Source organism: Paroedura picta, chromosome 4 (assembly GCF_049243985.1).
Source record: "Paroedura picta isolate Pp20150507F chromosome 4, Ppicta_v3.0, whole genome shotgun sequence".
In the NCBI taxonomy this organism is placed as follows: domain Eukaryota; kingdom Metazoa; phylum Chordata; class Lepidosauria; order Squamata; family Gekkonidae; genus Paroedura; species Paroedura picta.
In genome coordinates, this window is record NC_135372.1 from 61,881,087 (window position 1) to 61,899,645 (window position 18,559).

Consider the following 18,559-nt stretch of genomic DNA (forward strand, 5'->3'; position numbering starts at 1 on the left):
AAAAATCCACCTAAGAATATGGAATTAGGGCAGGTGTAGCTTGATATCCTTCTTGGAAGCATAATCCGTTTGAGAGGCACTTGCCTTGATGCCTAGGTTCTTGGGTATTTTATCCATGTCTGTAAATAGGTTAACTGGATATAGTGCAAGTGTTATCCTTGTATTTCACCTTTATGAACAGACCATTAAAAAAACACCCCTCAAGCTCTTTTATGCCAATACAGATATGGAATGGCCACATAGTGAAAAAATAAGAATAAGACCACAAAAGGGCATGTTGTTAGTGCCTCCTGAACACATCAACCATAGGAACAAAATTTCTGCCTGGATACTTTATGGTGTACTACAAATAAAAAACAGTTATAACCTGTTCTTGAAATCCAGAAGTTTTACCTTGGCAACTTGCCAATTCCATGATATATCCTTGAACTTACACAATACCAACATTAATGCTAGAAAGGCACATTGACACACATTCTGTTAAAAGGTGAGTTAACTTAGCCTGAGGAGAGCCACAAAGTTGATCACAGTGAGAGTTCAGCTCATGAAATATTTCTGTTATTTGAATAGCCACTGGGAACATCAGAACACTGAGACTCTGCCTGAAGTGGTATTAATGTTGTTCTTAGTTCCTTATTGACAGAAAGCAGGAAATAGGAGCTTGGAAGTTAAAATATAGAAGTCCATGGGCAAAAGTGCTGTTGTGTGTGTGTGTGTGTGTGGGGGGGGGTGCCACATCACATTCAAGTCCAAACTCAATTAAAGACATTTTCATTTTAAGTTTTTATTATTTAAATACACCATACTAGAGCAAATGTCTCTGAAAGTATCACAAATAAAAGATTTTTTTTTCTTCATTCAGCAAATTAGGAATAGGTGAAAATTTCTACACAGTAGCTGCTATGAGCTTTTTTTCCGTTTTCTTTTTTGCCATGGGAAGTAGCAACATTAGGACAAAACACTTACATGCATACATACATTGTATTTTACAGAGATACAATAAAAGTCATTTGTGATAGAATATCACAAGAGCCCCACCTTTCCTTTTAGCTCATGTTTTTTGAGTTTTGAAACACATTTCCTTACAACACTTAAATATACAAAGAGCAAAAAGAATGTTGTTAAGGTAAAACACAGGGTACAAATTCCGGCCAGTGCCCTGATAATTGTTAATGAGGGTAGAAAGCAGACTTGAAGGCTTATTTTAATTAGCTTCATTAGTCATTTTCCCCACCCCCTCCCCACCCAAAGTTGTCATCCTCTGGTGGAGTTTTTTTTCCTCTCTCCATTTTCTCTATAGTCTCCCATTAGCCCAGATTCATGGAGTCCTTAATGTTCGCTTTCAGTCATTTTAATACACCAATAAATGTGGGAAGGGCAACCAAGAGTAAAGAAGGTGCAATGGCATGAAGCTGGCATTGATGCTAGCTACAAAGGTGACTTGTCTACTGGAGACATGGGATCCATCTGTGATGAACAAAGTTTGAGATGAAGGCACGCATTCTGCAGTACTCTGACCTTTTAGCAGACCTGCAAGAAATAAAAGAAATGGGCATCTTAACCAAAACGCTTGTTTTGAGCCAAACGTGACCACTCTTGCCTTCTCATGATTTGTTAATTTTATTAGGTTACTTTCCAACTGTGACTCAATGAAAGGTTTTCTCTGTAATACTTGTACAAGCCCCTAAAGTGCTTGGGGGGGAAAAGAGACCACAAAAATAATTTTGACAGCAAAATACACTTTCACAAAAGAGCAAAAAGCTTCTGGTGGGAAATCCTCCACTAAACTTGGGGGGGTAGTGGGTTTTTTTTTTTGGACAGGGATGAAATGACATGCCTTGCCTTTGAAGCACCAAGTAAAGTGATCTTCTAAATTAGGAAAATTCTGTCTAAAGCAAATAAGATACCCTCCCCTAGGCAACGCTAGTTAACATGCTGCATAGCACAAAAGCTAAATATAGACATTTTGGAATATTTTCCTCCCATTTAAGATTCCTCATCTGCTATGTTAGTTAATGTTACATAAACACTGTAATATATGAAGTCAAACATGTGCCTCCACAGTGATGTGTTAATGAATTGTGATAATTAAAAATGCCTAGCTCAACAGAAATCTAGCTTCCATGGATAAAGCAGAAACAATCGACAGTCTTCAAATGCAATCTGTTTGCAATTACCAAAATGAAATAATATATATTAGATTTGTATGGTTTTTAAATGACATTTTGAGCTTCCCAGGAAGTTGTTTTTTTTTACCCTTTCCCAAGTTACTAAAAGCCTGAGGTCTATTAGTAACTGCAACCCCCCACTTTCAAGCTAATTAAAATGGTGGAAGCTTGGAGGTTTAATTCCCTAGAGCTGATGCTCAGTGTGAGAAAGGTAATTTGTCTGTCCAGAACAAAGATTAGGGAGCAGCCAGCAAGCATATTTAATAAATGAGCATCAAGTGTCCTCTACTATGGACACAGACAATACCAATTATGTAAGTACAAGGGAATTGCTGAGCGATATGTAAACTAGAAGATTCTCTGCAAGAGACAGAATAGCAAAATGTTATCTAACTCATACTTTATTTAAAAGTATAGGATCTGGAGCCAAGTAAATGCTCTGATCACAACTAATGAAAGGAAAACTTATACTTCGTACAAAAGGATAAGAAGAGCTGAGAATATCACTACTGTCACTATGAAGGAACTAGTGAAAGGTTCCTCAGCTGCAAAGTAATACAATCTGTACAGACAGCAGAAATCTCTTATTAGAGCTTCAGTCCATTCCATGAAGCCCACCCCCAGATACTGTCATATTCCCAGCTCCATAAGGTAGTGGTTCTGTTTCTAATATGGACATGGTGTAAGTCCTGTTTCAAGCATGATGTGGAAAATCAGGGCTCAGCGTCAGCTTGCCGTGAGCAGTATGCCTGCACATGACACAGGATAACTAGATGAGTGGTCCAAGCAAACCTATTCCTCAGAAGCTATTGTTACTTGCAGATGGCTAACTGCAATACTACTAAAGGCATTCTACACAAAGTCCAAAAGCCAACAATAGTGACCTAGCAAACAAGGACCATGGGAGTCTCCAACGAGATAGGAAGCTTTGGTCTCTCTACTTGATGGTAAATGGTATAACCATCTTCTAGATTGGGCAGCCTACGAATGGTATCATGTTTCATACTGTAGCCCATTTATTACACTTGCCAGTTGAGTTGTACTCTAACTCCTGACTATCAAGCAAGAAGTTATGCTGAGAGAAGGCGGAGCCATGGCACTTGGATAGCTCGAATACTTCGAGCTCCTGTTCCACTGAGGGTCAATCGCTGCTGTGATTGACAGAATTGGGTTTTGGGTACGCTAACCCACCCATAAATCTTCTCAGGAATTCCTTGTGAATCTCTGGGGCCTCTCTGTTCCGCAGGGAAATTAATCTCCCACTGGAACGTAAGCTCAGTGTGCACAGGGTCCAGCAAGCGCCGTCCGCCATCTTAAAATCTTTTTTCCTTTTCTTCCTTTTTCAACTCTGCAATCTACAAAGCTTATTTTAATCTACAAAGCTAATTGGATACCTCCCAGCAAGACCTTCGACTCACCACAACTCCGGAGTGAAAACATCTGGCAGACATCAGATCGAGCCTGCAAACAGTGAGTGGGGTTTCCCTCGGCACCTTCTTCCCTGGAATGAACTCTCGGCGTGGAGAGTTGCTCTCGCTAATCCAAACAAGCCAGAGTGACAGAGTGACAGGACTGTTTGTTACTACTGAAGGGGGTGAAGTTGCCAGATTTCAAGATACTGAGTCATTAATCAACGCAGAGATGCAAGTGCTTTTTCGCTTCTCCGTCTTTACTTTTCCCCCCGTTTCTGGCTCTGCTTGATGCCACCTCATTTTGAGGCAGGCTAATTTTCTTTTCTAAGCAGAAGAAAATCAACTCAAACTAATAAGTAACAGTTCTTATTATATCTGTTTTTTTGTCTTCGAAGATAAGAGAGATTAGAGCCGTGGAATCTCGCGAGAACGAAGCTTTAGAGACATTCCTTTAATTAAAAACAGACTGTTGCTTTCGTTAGGACTCTGTAGGACCTCTACTGGCTATTTGCAAAATTGCAAATATATTTTGGAAACAACATATGCATAATTGATTTAGTCTAACAAAATTCCAAACTTGGAACATGTTTTCGTTTAAAAAATTTGCATATCTTCTAGACAAACAAACACAAGACCTGAAAGAATCTTTAAATGGTTCACTTAAAAATATGCTTATGGAGTTCAAAGGCATTAAGGAAGAAGTCTCTAACAGGAATGATGAACCAATAGTAGTGGCTGATGATAGCTCTAAACAAGATGGAAAATTATCAGCAGAAGAGGAATCTGAAATTATGGAGATGGAAAAGGGGATGTCAGAGTCTTGCAGCTCAGATAAGGACACCCTACCTGAGAAGATATACAGCCACTCCAAAGCAACAATACACAAGAAAGACATATGGATCTGCGGTGAAAGCAATCGATTGAAAGGAGCTTCATGGAAAAACATCTGTACTGATATTGGAGTCCAGGAGGTACAACTGCTTCAAGATTTATCGATGTATACTCCGAGGGAAAGACTACAACTATACTTTCCCAGCCAAAGACCAATAGGACAGAACATTAGTCAACGGGAGCCACAAGACGTAATAAGCCTCGAAATGAGACCTCCCTAAGAAGCTTGGGGAATGGAAATGCAATACAGTGGTCGAAATTCCTTTCCTCTTTTACCTCCTTTATGTAGTCATATAGGCATTATAACTAGTTAAGAAGTTAATCTGGGATCTAAGATCTTTTAAGTAAGCTGAATTTGTATTATTAAACCTAATTTCGCAGTGGCTACCAGCCCAAAATCAAAGCATAACTAAAAGGAGACACCTAATGGAATGGGCTTACATTATAGTGTGGGGTTTTAGATTTCCTATGATAGCTGAATTTGAATTATCTAGCATATCTGTGTAGTGACTTTTAGCTTAAATTTAAAGCATAACTAAAGGAAGGTTTCTAGCTGAGGAGGTGTATATATAACTAACGAAAAATCTTTTTTATTAATTAATGAAGACTCCATTTTATTATTTTTGGTATTAACAATGTATACTTATATATATTTGTTTCTCTTCTTTCCGTACAACTAAGTAGGCTTATTTTTTTTTTTTTTCTCCTTTTTCCCCTTTTCTAGTGAAAATGTGGAGGGCTCTAGGACTATGTTAAGTATAAGCTGTTTATGATTGTTAAAATTATCAGAAACTATGCAAACAAATGTTGAAATGATGGTAACAAAGTAGACTTCTCTTTTTAAATGTGGTGCAAACGTGAAAAAGTCTATAAAAAGTCTGTAAGCTTTGGGTAAAAGTCCATAATATTGTAGCCAGTCTATAATCTTAAATGGAGAGAAGAGGGTTTGTAAGATTGAAACAGGGAACCAAAATGTTTTTCCACAGTGCTTCCTAACCCACATACAGAGCTTCTTCTACTATGCGACGACGGCAACAAAACTAGAATTGGCCAAGAAATGGAAAACGTAAGAACTAACTCCGACAGAAGACTGGGTGAATAAACTAGCTGATCTTACCAAGATAGCCAAACTGACACTAAGAGGCCTTTCAAGAATAATGGGGCCCTTACCTGAACTATTTACAAAAGGGATTAAAAATGGGGAACCAAGTGTATCAAATGAAGAGTATAGCTCTCCTTTTCTGTATTAACAATGTAGATTGCATGTATCTCACTGTTTTTAACTCTGGAAAATAAAATAAAAACTTTCTAAAAAAAAAAAAAAAAGCAAGAAGTTATGCTAAGTAGGATTAAAGTAAGCTTATCTACACAGTGAGACCCAAATCCATTATACTAATTCCAGAAATTATACAGCTTTTGGTCAAATGACAAGTCATTATGGTCAGTGGGTTCTTCTTTCCTCTTCTTCTATTTAAGCATTATGTTGGGTATTTGCAGGATCACAAAGATCCCTGCTCCAACAGCTTACAAATAAGACAGGAAAGTCAAAAAAGAAATGACTATAGCCAAGAGGAGAGATTGAAAGATGGTAATATAAACACATCAACAGTATTCTTTATCAACAACCTTCCATGGAACCAGTAGAACCAGCCTAAACTGATTACAATAATAAACTCCTCAGAGCGATGGATCTGATAGCATGAAAACATGTAGTAACAAAAAGATACAACCCTTTCGATTCCAAGACTGAATTTCTCAAGGTTCTAATATGAAAACTGTTAATGGCCAACTATATTGGGTAGCAGGCAAAAATCCCTCTATCTTTGTACAGTGGCCATCCATCCACTGAGAACTACTTCACATTTTCTCCCTTAGTATCTCTTCATCTGCTTAATATTCTATTGTTAATGACCAGAAATAGAAGTGAGAGCCCATTTGTGCTGACATCTCACCATCCTCTGTTCTTATGTCCACTGCTGCTGTAATTGTAACCTCCGTATTTTTGCTGAGCAAGACACAGATAGAGCACTAGACATAACATCATCAAATCAAAACATAAATGAAAACATAAAAGACATACTGAACTCAAAAGCTTAGCATTTGGATTCCAAACCATATTTAGAGAAATTCACTTACATAGGAGTAACCACTGCTGAGCTGAATGGAATTTCTAAGCTACATGCACAGGATCAGGCCATAGGTGCTACTATATGGTTGGTTATACTATTGTCAATGGAAATTCTCAACAGAAACTGATTATAGCATTGCACCACTATTCACACTACTATTGATGTTTTCCAAAACCGATTTTGCTCTCTAAATGCAGACAATATCTAGATTATTCCAGATGCTGCAAACTGCACAAGCTGCCCAAGGGACTTTTACAAAAAGACTTTTGTCTTTAAAATTTCTGCTAACAGATAAATGTTATTTTTTGCTATCCTTAGAACAGACATTAATGAAGTTCCTATTGTAAATCCATAAAGAATTACCAAGTGAAGTGTGCACTTTGTTTCAATGCAATAACTCAGTGCTGTGTGATTGCCTGGGTTAATGATGAAAAAGTCAAATACACTATCAGAGCTGATGGAAAAATCCATCACCAATCTGAAATTAAAATTCATCTGTGGTCAATAAGATTTAATATCCATGCAAGTGGCGCTGTAAAGAGTAAATGAATCAATGTCATCAATACATAATCAGTATGAAATATGATGCGAATAAAATTATGTGCAAGACTTGTGCATTCAGTGTTTTCTGGACCAGTGTAGAATGAACACTCTCTTAACTGAAGGTTGACAGTAATTATTATAAATTAGGCATAGCAGTTATCAAAATGCACTCACTTGCATAGCCATGGGTCTTATTAGAGACTAAAATAGATCTAATACACTGTCCAGTACCAGCAGAAGTATGAGACAATTGTTGATCAGAATTGCTTCCTACTCTACTACCCTGAAAAGGCCACATTACAATTTTAGCAACAATAGCCAAGACAAAACATACATGATCCAATGGAGTTAAAAGGCACTGAAATTTTTCCTGAAATCAAGCCAACACATTCAACCCCATATCCATAGGTTAAGTAATGAAATGCTACTGTGACGATTCTTTAAGCCACTATCATGTAGTTGGCTTACTTCAAATTGCTACATTTTTGCCTAAAAGTCACCACTGCCCCCCACAACAGCCACCTCCCTTCTGTTCCAAAATGATAGGGTAAAAAAAAAATTCTGCTGCAATAAATGCATCTTGCCTAAGAGTCACTTTACAGTTCAAGCACTTCCAGGTTTAGAGCCACATCCTGTTAACTACATTCAGTGAAGCTCAAAAAGATGTCCAATATTAGGCAGAACAGAAATTAATCTTGGTTTAGCTCTAATAAGGCTTATTAGCAATTGTTCAGTATTCACCTTCTGGTCTGGCAGTAGTGGATTGCTCTGAAGTGAATTCAAATGGCCATTGATGAGAGCTGTAGGTCTATCATGTTCACAGAATAAACTGCCATTGATGTAGTGAAACCTGTCTCCGGGGACCAGGCGGTTCCGGCAGGTGGAGCACGTAAAACACTGAAAACACATGAAGAAAAGAAAAATTAAAACTTGGACAGAGTTACAATCCTTAGCACCAAAACACCAAATCTGAACTTACAGCAAGGTTAAAGAGACACACAGTAGAAACAGTAGAATAAATCTATATCCAAATATGGGGTGTTGTACCTTTGGAACACAGGGCCATTAATCACTAAGATGATACAAATATGCATTGCAGAAAGCCTTTTCATTTACAGCCAACCAAGACTATTTCTCAAGTCACAGCAGTTTCAGATTTCATTCCCATGCTGGTCCATGCAGAGGACTATCACTTAGGAAGGAAGTCAGAAAGAAAAGTTCTCCTACCTTAAGATGATAGACATTCCCTTGTGCCCGCATAACCAGCTCACTAGCAGGAATTGACTGCCCACAAGCACTGCAAGCGCCGCTATTTCCAAATAACCTGAAAACACAAGACACTTGTGGTTAACGAAGGTAGCAGTTTAAACTTCTAAACTCCTCTTCTGCAACTTTGTTTATATACCATGGGATGTGGCCGTTTTAAAACAAATATATGCAGAACAGCCACAGAATCATCCTATACTTTCAAGTACCGGGGAGAGGGGGGGGGAGGATGTAATAAAATAACTGGCTTGCATCTAGCAGCACAAACCAATTCTCTACAATACTTTTTATCAGATTACTGGGTTTGTCATAAAAAAGGGACAGAATTCATGACTGGAGTTTAAATGCATTGTGTCCTTGAAATTATATGAAGAACTTTTTTTGTACTTTAATCATATCTTGAGAGATGAGTCATCAAAAGGGTTAAGAGGATTTGATTGTATATCTAAGACGACATCATGCTCAGTGTATTGAAACTCCAGTAAACCTCCATCAGAGCAGAGTTTCCATTAGAAACTCTCGGCTATCCAGGTTGATATATAATGTGTATGGGTTAACCTTTTCAATCATGGTGTCAACACTTTAGATTTGCCTCTGCTCATCTCTTTCATCCTAACCTTCTCTCTCTCTCTCTTGATAATGAAATGCTTGCTCCAACTTCCCTCTATCTGCTCCTGAGTCCACAATTTAGATTACTTCATCTCTGCTAGCAACAAACTGAATGAAATTTCGATTTGAGCAGAAAGTAATTTACCGGGATCTGGACCCATTTGTCATCATATCTCTCTGGGTGTTTGCTGTATCACTGCAGTTTTCCTATGCAATCAAATGAGACCACAACATCTGCCATGGGGGGAGGTAGAAGAGAGGAGAAGCAAAGGAGGAGGGAGGGAGAAGAGCGGACTGAAGGAAATATATACACATAATTCTCCTAATGCATTTAAAGGCACAACACACTGATCTGAGGTATAATGCTTTAATGAATATTGATCTCCCAGTTTTACACAGTATGTTTGTTGGAATTAAAAAGGCACCCGACTCCCACAAGCTCCTCTTCACATCCCCAGCTATGTATAATGATGCACCTACAACCATTTCATAGTAAAGGAGAATTCTGAATCAGATCCACCGAACCAGATCCAATATGGCACAGCCAATGTGTAATGCCAGAAGAATTCACAACATTAATATTTAGGATTGGCACTGGCCTCTTTGTCTGAAACAGAAGTCCTAAGAGTGAGAGTGTGTATGGGTGTGTGTCTGGAAGATGTATTACCAAAGAATATGCTGTAATCTGAATATTTGCTGCAAGCCCATGTTTTAAGGGGGGGGGGGAATAATTGCTTTGAGTTTTCCAGAACCAGTGCTTGCAGAGGGAGGCTTGTCATGTTCAAACTACTAATTTGCTGTCGCCACTTTATTGAAAATAGCCTGTAAGTTGTTATTAAATGTATCGACTGAACGACAGGGAGAGTAGTAAAACTGCCCCTTAAGATGGCTTTTAATAGGAAGCCTGAGAAACAAATTTTGCAGCAGCATCGATTTGAAGAGTTCAATCAAAACTCCATTTCAAAACTAATTAGTCTGAGATCCGCAACACACTGACACTTTCCTGAGAGTCAGAATGGATACAAAGGGAAAGCTGAACTAATACACTGCTAAGACCTCCAGCCTAAAAAGGACTGAGCTGTCTAGAAATCTGGGAAGCAACACTATTCCAGTATCTTCTCAATCAGGAAGACCACATCAAAGTATTTACAAAAACAAACTACAACATCCCAATTCAAATATTATTTGTCACTGACTATGGTCTATACAGATGTAAAGAAACTTCAGGCAGGGCTTCTCTGGCCACAGTTTTACATATATTCTCAGAGTCACAACAAAAAAAAATTACAACTGATGACAAAGTATGGAAGGCTGCATAGCTGCAACTGAATGAATGAACAAATGCTCCTTCAGAAAAGGTGGGGAAGGAATCAAGCTCCCCAGTGCGAAGGAGAACGGGAGTTAAGGTGCACAGCTTCTTTTTCCGCTAAAAAGTACTTGTTTTATTTTGCAACTTCCGTTCAAAACAGCGTTTGAGATTTATACAATCCTCCCCAAGCAGAGCCTGTTGTGCGTGTCGAATCTCAGTGAAAGAGGATTTCTAATAACTGCTAAAGTCTAAACTGCAATAGAAACAGAAACATACAGAATCAAGGAGCTGTGTAATGTATCCATTCAGATTTCTAGAAGAAAAGGTATAGCTAGGAGCAGGGGGAGGGATATTTTACAGATCTTCTTTACTTTGCAGAGTTAGGCAACTCCTTAAGCACATGTCCAAACTTTATATTACTTTTTTGTTTTAAAAAGTCTAATCCCCCCCTCCCCAGGGCCCTTCTCCCAAGGATGGAAATATTCTTATTTTGTGACAGCTTCAAACAGAACTTCTTTCTCTGGACAACACTATTTGACTAAAAAAAACACCGATTCCAGTTAACTATAGTCTTACTGAAAAGTTGTTTTTACATGAGTTCTGCAAGAGAGGAGAGTTAATTAGCTAATCAAGGAGACTGTCCAGGACAGTATTTAATTTAAAAGGCTGGAGGCTTTAGGTGCTCAATTAAGTAGCTATCGGTCGCAGACTGGACTTTAATGGGCTCTTTTCTCTTTAACTCCAGCAAAGGGGGAGAGATACCCCAGGTCAGGCTAATTAAAGCCAGGGGACTCTTTAATTGTGATGACAGAAGTGGTTTCAGTTTCCTCTCTTTGGGTCTTGGAGTCCAAGGAGGTTGTTAATATTTCAACATTTGGGCAACGCAATCAATCACCAACCCTGAGATGTTCTATATGTGGATGAAAGGAAAGCTCTACATTTTGTAGCATGATGCTGTACCACACTAAATTAATCACAGCACTGTTTAAGTATTCCCCCCTTCCACATACAACTTGTCAGAACATGAAAGGGCAGTGAAGGTGAGATGGGCTAAGACAATGGCATGCATTCCTTAGTTCTCAAAAATTCACCTGAAATACTTCTTAAACTGTACAAGCATGTTGTTGTTTTTTTAATTACTAGATGAGGCTGTTGCAATCCCAGTAAGAAACTGAACAGTCAGCCCCTACATTCCATTCTCTTCTATGTACATGGACAGGGGGAGGGAGAGTAGAAACTTCACACTAGTAACCCAAAAACACTTAGACTTCCAGAAGGGATTGGTTTTCCAGCAGATTTCCTATTTTGGATCCATGTTCTGCACCAGCTGTATCAGATGCAACAAAGGCTACACAGGAAAATTATGCCTGGAGCCAAGTCCATTAAAGTTACTTCAGCATAACTACAGCCCAAGCACCTTAAAAGCACCAGAAGCTATTGATACTTGAAAGGGGGAGGAGGGTGGCTGTGCAAGTGCTGCATTAGAGAAGGGGGAAGAGAAAAAAATATCAGCCAAATTACGCTTGGTTAATTCAGAGTAACAGATCTGCCCCCAAGTGAATTGGAGGCCTTGAATTAATTCTGTTATGACAAATCAAGATAAACGTTCCCCCTAAATTGCATGCGATTTAATTAATTTTTGAGATCCTGGATTTTTTTTCCAAGCTAATAGTTCACATGCTCCTGTGCTGTCATTGTGCTTGAGTGGGCAGACTTCAAAGTGATATTAAATAACCAACTATTAGATTTACCTAGCACGTCCTATTGGAAAAATGCCATTTAATTACCTAGCCTGTTCAATTAAAGGGACAGCACTCCCTGAATATAGCAGCTTGCTGTTGATTACCAGAAAAATGAACTCGTTGCCTGGCGGCACCCTCCCCTCCTCAAATGGCTCATACTGCGGACAGCCACGTGAATGGCAATGAGCAACAAGGAGAAAGAAGAGCATCTCCTACATGCTGGAACGAGGATCGAGTCCTTGCCCCGGCATGCCAAACACAGGACCACAAGCATTAGAAAGATCAGGGGGGAGATTTTAAACAAATAGTCTATTCCACCCTCAATCCAGAGTTTTCATTCCAGATATTAAAAACGCCACCTCCTTTTGAAACATCCTGCAGCTGCTCTCCCCCCACCCCCCATAGATTCTAGGTGAGACATAAGAATGCCTTATACCAAATACATACTTGTATGGAAAAGGGTCTTCAGGGACTAGCCCTTTAAGAAAAGCTAGTTTACATTCTCTCCCTTTGCCCCCTACCCCCAGCCTATTCTCTGTCTCTTCCTCTCCAAGGCCAATTTTGTTAATTAAATGTTTTGTTTGCGACACAGCTCTCATTCATTTCGGACACGTCATTCCAGGCAGATCTAAACCAGGGACGAGATCTCATTAGATAAAACCTATCAGAACCAAGAGAAAATGGAGGAGACACTAATTAAAGCTCTTAATTGTGCAGATTCACTGCCATGCTGCTGCTTTATCTGAAATCTCATGGCTGGGAGAACTGCCTATCATCCTCCTCCTCCATTCTGAAAAATGCATTTTGCTTAAGGTACTCAGGTTAGGGGTAAGGGGCCAGAGAAAAGTCAATTATTTGAATGTCCCTACAGAGAGAGAGACAGAGACCCAGCAACTGCCAATGAGACCTGCAGAAGTATATAGCCAGACTAGGTATGGATCACTCTGCAAAGCTCCATCTCAGTACAAGACTGTTCAAAAGCTCCCCAACAGAACTGGTTTGTGGTCTAACATAAGCTTGGAGAAACCAGTACCTTCCACCACATAGAGGGTGATCCATTTTCCTCTCGTGTTATACACGCATTGCTGTGGCACCCAAGATCACCTTCAAAATTTCCAAAAGGAATGTAAATGTAATTAGGACTAGGGAATAGTTCTCTCTAGGCACCTTCCCCAAACCACTCCTGATAGCCACGGCAGGAGGCTGCTAAATTGGTAGCATTTTGCATGTCTGACAGTAGGTTGGAGCATGGAATTGCTGATGCCTGAAAGTCATCAGGGTCAGAGATGGAGTTTACACAGTAGGGTCCATCATCCTGCATCCTAAGGAACAGACTAGCTTCTAGAAGGACATACCTTGACATAAGAATCTTGAATTACACCAGTAACTAGTTCTAGAAAAAAGGCCAGGCAATGGAACCACATCAGTTTCAATTTAACATCTGATAAGCACCCTATTCACAATATAATAGCCTACATTAAAAACATGCCAAGTTTACACAAAAACCAGAGGCAGAGATTCCAATAATCTGGTCTGAACTTGCCTTAGGGGGTACAGTAGACAACTTCTTTTTAATTAATAGTGATCAGAAGAGGTTTGTTTGATGGTTTTCATAGAGACAAAATCTGTACTGTTCACAGACTCTGGAGTGTCAATTTTTCCACTTCAAACAAACCCCTTTTTCTACCCATTCTGTGCTATTTAATTAGAATTCTGCCTTGCTTATGTAGTTGCTCCAGACAGGGATCAAGAATACATCACTGTAAGCCTGAACATACTGATATTCTCGAATTTAGTTTTTCAAAAATCCGAACACTTAGCAAAATTAATATCGCTTAAAATCCCTTAAAACCTTTCTATAGCTATTTTGTTCCTGTGGCCTATTTAGTTGATTGGAAGTGCCATTATCAAACAGGGTAAATGATACATTAGAACAAGCAAACACCTTTTGGTGCTATCTTTTCAAAACAGTTATGCGTTCAAAGTAAGAACAGTGTAACTAGTTCACACACACACAAAAAGTCCAACTATTTTTCCTCCTTTAAGAATAGGGATACTTTTTTCAAATCTACTGTCAAACATAAAGATAAAGGCTACCCAGACAACCCCCCTTATGCTTTTAATTCAATTTTTTCTCTATACAAAAAATGTGGGAGGGGGACATTTAATTATTGGTTGCTCAACTAGAACACCTTTTTAAGGCATTCATGTGCATCAGTCTATCAAGCCATTTACTCAAATTAAATGCGTAATCCTTCAAAATGCCTCCTTAGTTTAAAAGAACTTGAGTACACCTGAAAAGATCCAGCAGGCACCAGACCACTAAGATTTTTTTCATTGCACAAAAAAAAACTATACCTATGACAGAGAAAACTGGCCATACAAAATTTTACTCAAATTTTACCCAATGCAAAAGCTATTGTGATGCAACAGGAAATACTGAAAAAAATTGAATGACCACTAGCCTCCTTTTTCCTTCTGCACAGAAAAAAAGGAGCAAAAGTCAAGTAAAAGCTGCCCTTCAATATCATGAACACACAGAACTTTGGGGGAGGCAGTTTCAGCTGGCCAGTAGTTAATCAGTTCTTTCACAATGAGCACAGAGAATGAGTCACTCCATTTTCACTGCTTATTATTTGCATAAGCACCTTTCAATCAGATGCTAAAGAGGGAGATAATTTCATTGTTTAGGCTTTGCAACACAGCCCCAGTGAAACCTGTACTTGCCCTTCTTCCTCTCGAAAATCTAGACCCTTCTCCTCCATCAACACAACAGCCTTTGGTAGTCTTCCTGGGACTTCCCTGCGAGATCAGTACTGCTTTAGAAGTTTCATTCACTCACACTTTCCCTCCAGGGCCACCTATCCCACTCATCCAGCATACAACAGACAAGGAATCATTTCAAAACATTCTGTTCAAGTTTTCAAACTACCACCCACAGTAGTTTCTGATGCATGCCCTCCTGTTTCATTGGAAGAAATGGAATAGCAACACACACAGGCTCACGTGCATGCACACATGTATCCCTTTCCGTCTTGCTCACCTGATGTAGTCATTTCTGCACAGGATCATGCCGCTCTTTGTGTAGCAGGACGTACCAATTTCTCCCAGCTGGGCCTGGCAGCAGGAGCATTTCAGGCACCGGCTGTGCCAATAGCCATCCATGGCATAGAGCAAAAAGCGATCGGCAATCTTCCCCCCGCAGCCTGCACATCTTTTCCACGAGAGGGAGCCACTGGTGACCGGGGGAGGCTGTGAGCTGCTGCCAGGGTTCACCATGGTCTGAACAAAAAACACAAAAAGAGGGTTAACATTTTGTTCAGGACCTGCTCCCTTCGCTTTCTAGGGCAGTCCTATGTAGAGAAAAGTGGGGGAGGAAAAAGTGGGAGAGCATCTACTTGTTTACTTTTCAGGCTCTTTGTTCTGAGTTAATTAGCCACCTCCCCTCTTTAGCTCATGAGTGGAGCCCAATGACAGTTTCAGCTTGCAATATTGCTGTCAAACCTTGATTCCCCTCCCCTTCTGCTTTGTTTGCTGACACAAAAGTACACACACCTGGAGTCTTGCAGTCTACACAGCCCTCCGAATATAAACGGTGGGCCCCACAGCACTAAAACGGGAAGAGAAGATTCCTGGGTGAAGCCATGTTCCCTAACCACAAGTCTTGGGAAGCACAGCTGCAACTCACAAGTTGAGAACAGTTCAAGAGATTTAGTTTTCTTTTACAGGCGAGGTTCTGGAGAGAGGAACAGAGAGTGCTTGCTGGCACAGAGAAAGAGAGGGGGGGAAACCCTAAAAGTTGTAAAACTGGTTTTTCAAGCTCTCTTTTTCATGCCATTGTTATCTACAGGAGCCCCAACCAGGATTGTTCCAATTTTTAAAGGAAAGATCAAATGAAGTACTCTCCCCACACTTTACAGAATAATAGATCACTGAACTTCAAGAAGCCTGTTAACTTCCTATACAAACACAATCTACTTTTGTCTCACTAATCTGCCCTTGATCAGCAATTTAAATGCTAAGCGCTTTGTTGTCCTAAAAAAGAAAGCCAGAGAAGAAAGCAAAAAGTTTGTGATAACAGTCACAGAACAACCAAGTGTGCCCCACTCAGGAAGCAGCTAGCATGGCTGCCTCTAAGACAGCCGTTTTAAAACATACACAGCACAAAATGAGTGTGTCTCACTTTCCAAAAAATTATTTATACCAACAAGGTAACAGGGAGATTAATACTGGGACCAATTCATAAAGCTGATTCCAGCCGATTAATTTGCCCTGCCACCGACCCAGGGTCCCAGAGACTGGTGCCCTTTCAATCTCTTACACTATAAAAAGATCAAGTTATTTACTGCCAATTAGTGACATGTTTTTGCCTTTGTCCTTCTAAACTCGTTCTCAACCTAAGGCATCTGGCTATTTGCTGAAACTCATACCTCTAAAGAGAGAGGAAACAAACTTTTCCCCCTGTCACTTGCTTAACTTGGTTACAAGGACAGTACCAGGTTCCTTAAAATAGGCCAATTGGGGGGGGGGGGGAGGAAAAAACAGGATTTCCTCCAAAATAACTCCTGATCATATGTTCAGTTGACCACAAAATAAACCAGACTGCAAACGGCACCAATTAAGGCTGTAACTAAAAACCCTGAGACTTGGGAAAGAGAAACCACTCTAAAAGCCATTAGCATTGCGTTTCTCTGAATGCATCATATACCTTTATGTAAATTGATTTCTGATGCATTTAACTCACGGAATGGCCTTTTGTTACCGTTTCCAGCACTATGAATCTGCATTTCTTTGGGGTGCTTTCCCCCACCACATTTCAAATTATGTAAATCCATTTCAGATCTTTTACAAAACCAACTTTTAAAAAATCCCACCACCTTAACCCCTAGCCTTTGTGGAAAGGTAAATATTACATATAAGGAAACGTTACACTGACAGAAGCATCCAGTAACCCCATTAAGCTAAAGCTCTTAAGGACAAGCAATACCTTAATGCTGATTAAATCTAAAAGAGATGAATCAAGAGGACTGACCAGAAAGTGACTCCCTTGATAACCAAGGACGGGCCCTCATCAAGTTTCATTTGGAGTTTGGGGGTGGGGTGGGGGGAGAGAAAGAAAGCTTTTAACTTAAATAGGCTTACTCTGGTAATTACACAGCCAAGCAATTTAGGTCCTGGAACAGAGGCAATGAAACAGAAAGGAGAGAGCTGGCAGCTAGAGGCAAAACACACACCCCCTCCCTCCTTTTAACAACGTCTCTGGTGATTTTAATGGAGACCAAGGGAGGGACGAGCGTAGAGCTTGCAATTTGTAGGACCAAAAAACTGGATGCTTAATTCACGGCTTGGTTTTAATTAGGTTGATTCATCAGATTTCCCCTGAACACACAGACAAAAAAAAAAGGAAAGGGGGGGAAGAACAGAGAAAACCGCTCACTTCAGATTTCCCCTCCCCTAGTCTGCCACTGTTTCAAAATAGTGTTTACTACAAAGAAAAGTGGGTGATCGTTCCTCCCACCATCGACTCGCAGGAAGAACCGGGGGGGGGGGGCGCAGAAGGAGCTCGGGGCAGGCAGCCTTTTGTACGGCCCCGCCACCGCTCGGCGGCCAGGAGTTGCGGGGCAAGCCTCGCTTCTCGGCGGCGGGCGTTCCCTTCCACCGCCGGGCGAGGGGCGGCATGCCAAGCGCTCAGGAGGCGAAGCAGGGGTGTCCCCCCCCCCGGCTTACCTGTTTCCCCTCTATGGTGCACGAGGCCGTGGCTAACGTGGCTGTGGGGTCTGGCGAGCGACCGGGGGGAGAAGAACCGCTTGCTGGCACGGCAATTTTCTCTCAACAAATCACAACAACAAACAAGAAAGCCAGCCCAACGCGCTCGCTGGGCGACGGCGGAACCTTCCACCCCCAAGAAAGGATCAGCAGCCCGGCCAGGAGGAGGAGAACGCTGCCCGGGAAACGTCTGGCTCAGCCCTTCCTTCCTTCCTTCTTTCTTTCCCTTCCTCCTCCTCCTCCCGCTGCCGCCGCTTCCCCTCGAGGGGAGCTGCAGAGCTCAGTCGCTGCTACTGCTCGGGCTGCAAAGGCGAGGGCTGCTGCTGCAATCGCTGGCTTAAGTTTTGGCAGCTGCGGCCGCACTTTGTAGCTCTCCCCTCGGCCGCCGACGCCGCCACCCTTGCGGGCTTCGCCAGGCTGAGCCGCCTACAAAGAAGTCCGAGGCGAGGGGAAAGTCCCTCTCCGGGAGGCCGGGGACGCCGGAGCGGCCGCAGAGCCAGCCGAGGAACTGCGGAGGGACTGGCGGTGGCAGGACACGCAGGGAGGCCCCTCTCGTCGGCGCCCTCCGTGGCTCTCTGCCTCGCTCTTCCCCATGTGTTACTGACAGAGCAAAATCCCAACGACGCCGCAGCTCGGCCCCTTGCGTCACGGCGCCTCGCCCAATCCGCCCGCAGCTTGTTCAGGCGGAATAATAAAACCTGCCAATCCCAAGGAAGACAAAGGA

At 41.2% G+C, this 18,559-nt stretch overlaps 1 protein-coding gene across 2 annotated transcripts; it reads right to left on the minus strand.

Annotated features, from left to right (window-relative positions):
* Positions 1-764: 764 nt before the first annotated feature.
* Positions 765-18,439, minus strand: LMO4 (LIM domain only 4). Of its 2 annotated transcripts, none has more exons than XM_077333094.1 (5): positions 17,797-18,439; positions 15,113-15,351; positions 8,371-8,467; positions 7,885-8,040; positions 765-1,530 (listed from the first exon to the last, which is right to left on the minus strand). In XM_077333094.1, exons 2-5 carry the CDS (start codon positions 15,346-15,348, stop codon positions 1,522-1,524), a joined length of 498 nt encoding a protein of 165 aa, XP_077189209.1. In that variant the 5' UTR covers positions 15,349-15,351; positions 17,797-18,439; the 3' UTR covers positions 765-1,521. The 2 variants fall into 2 exon arrangements, with proteins under 2 accessions (XP_077189209.1, XP_077189210.1); XM_077333095.1 differs by lacking the exon at positions 17,797-18,439 and adding an exon at positions 15,625-15,646.
* Positions 18,440-18,559: the final 120 nt, after the last annotated feature.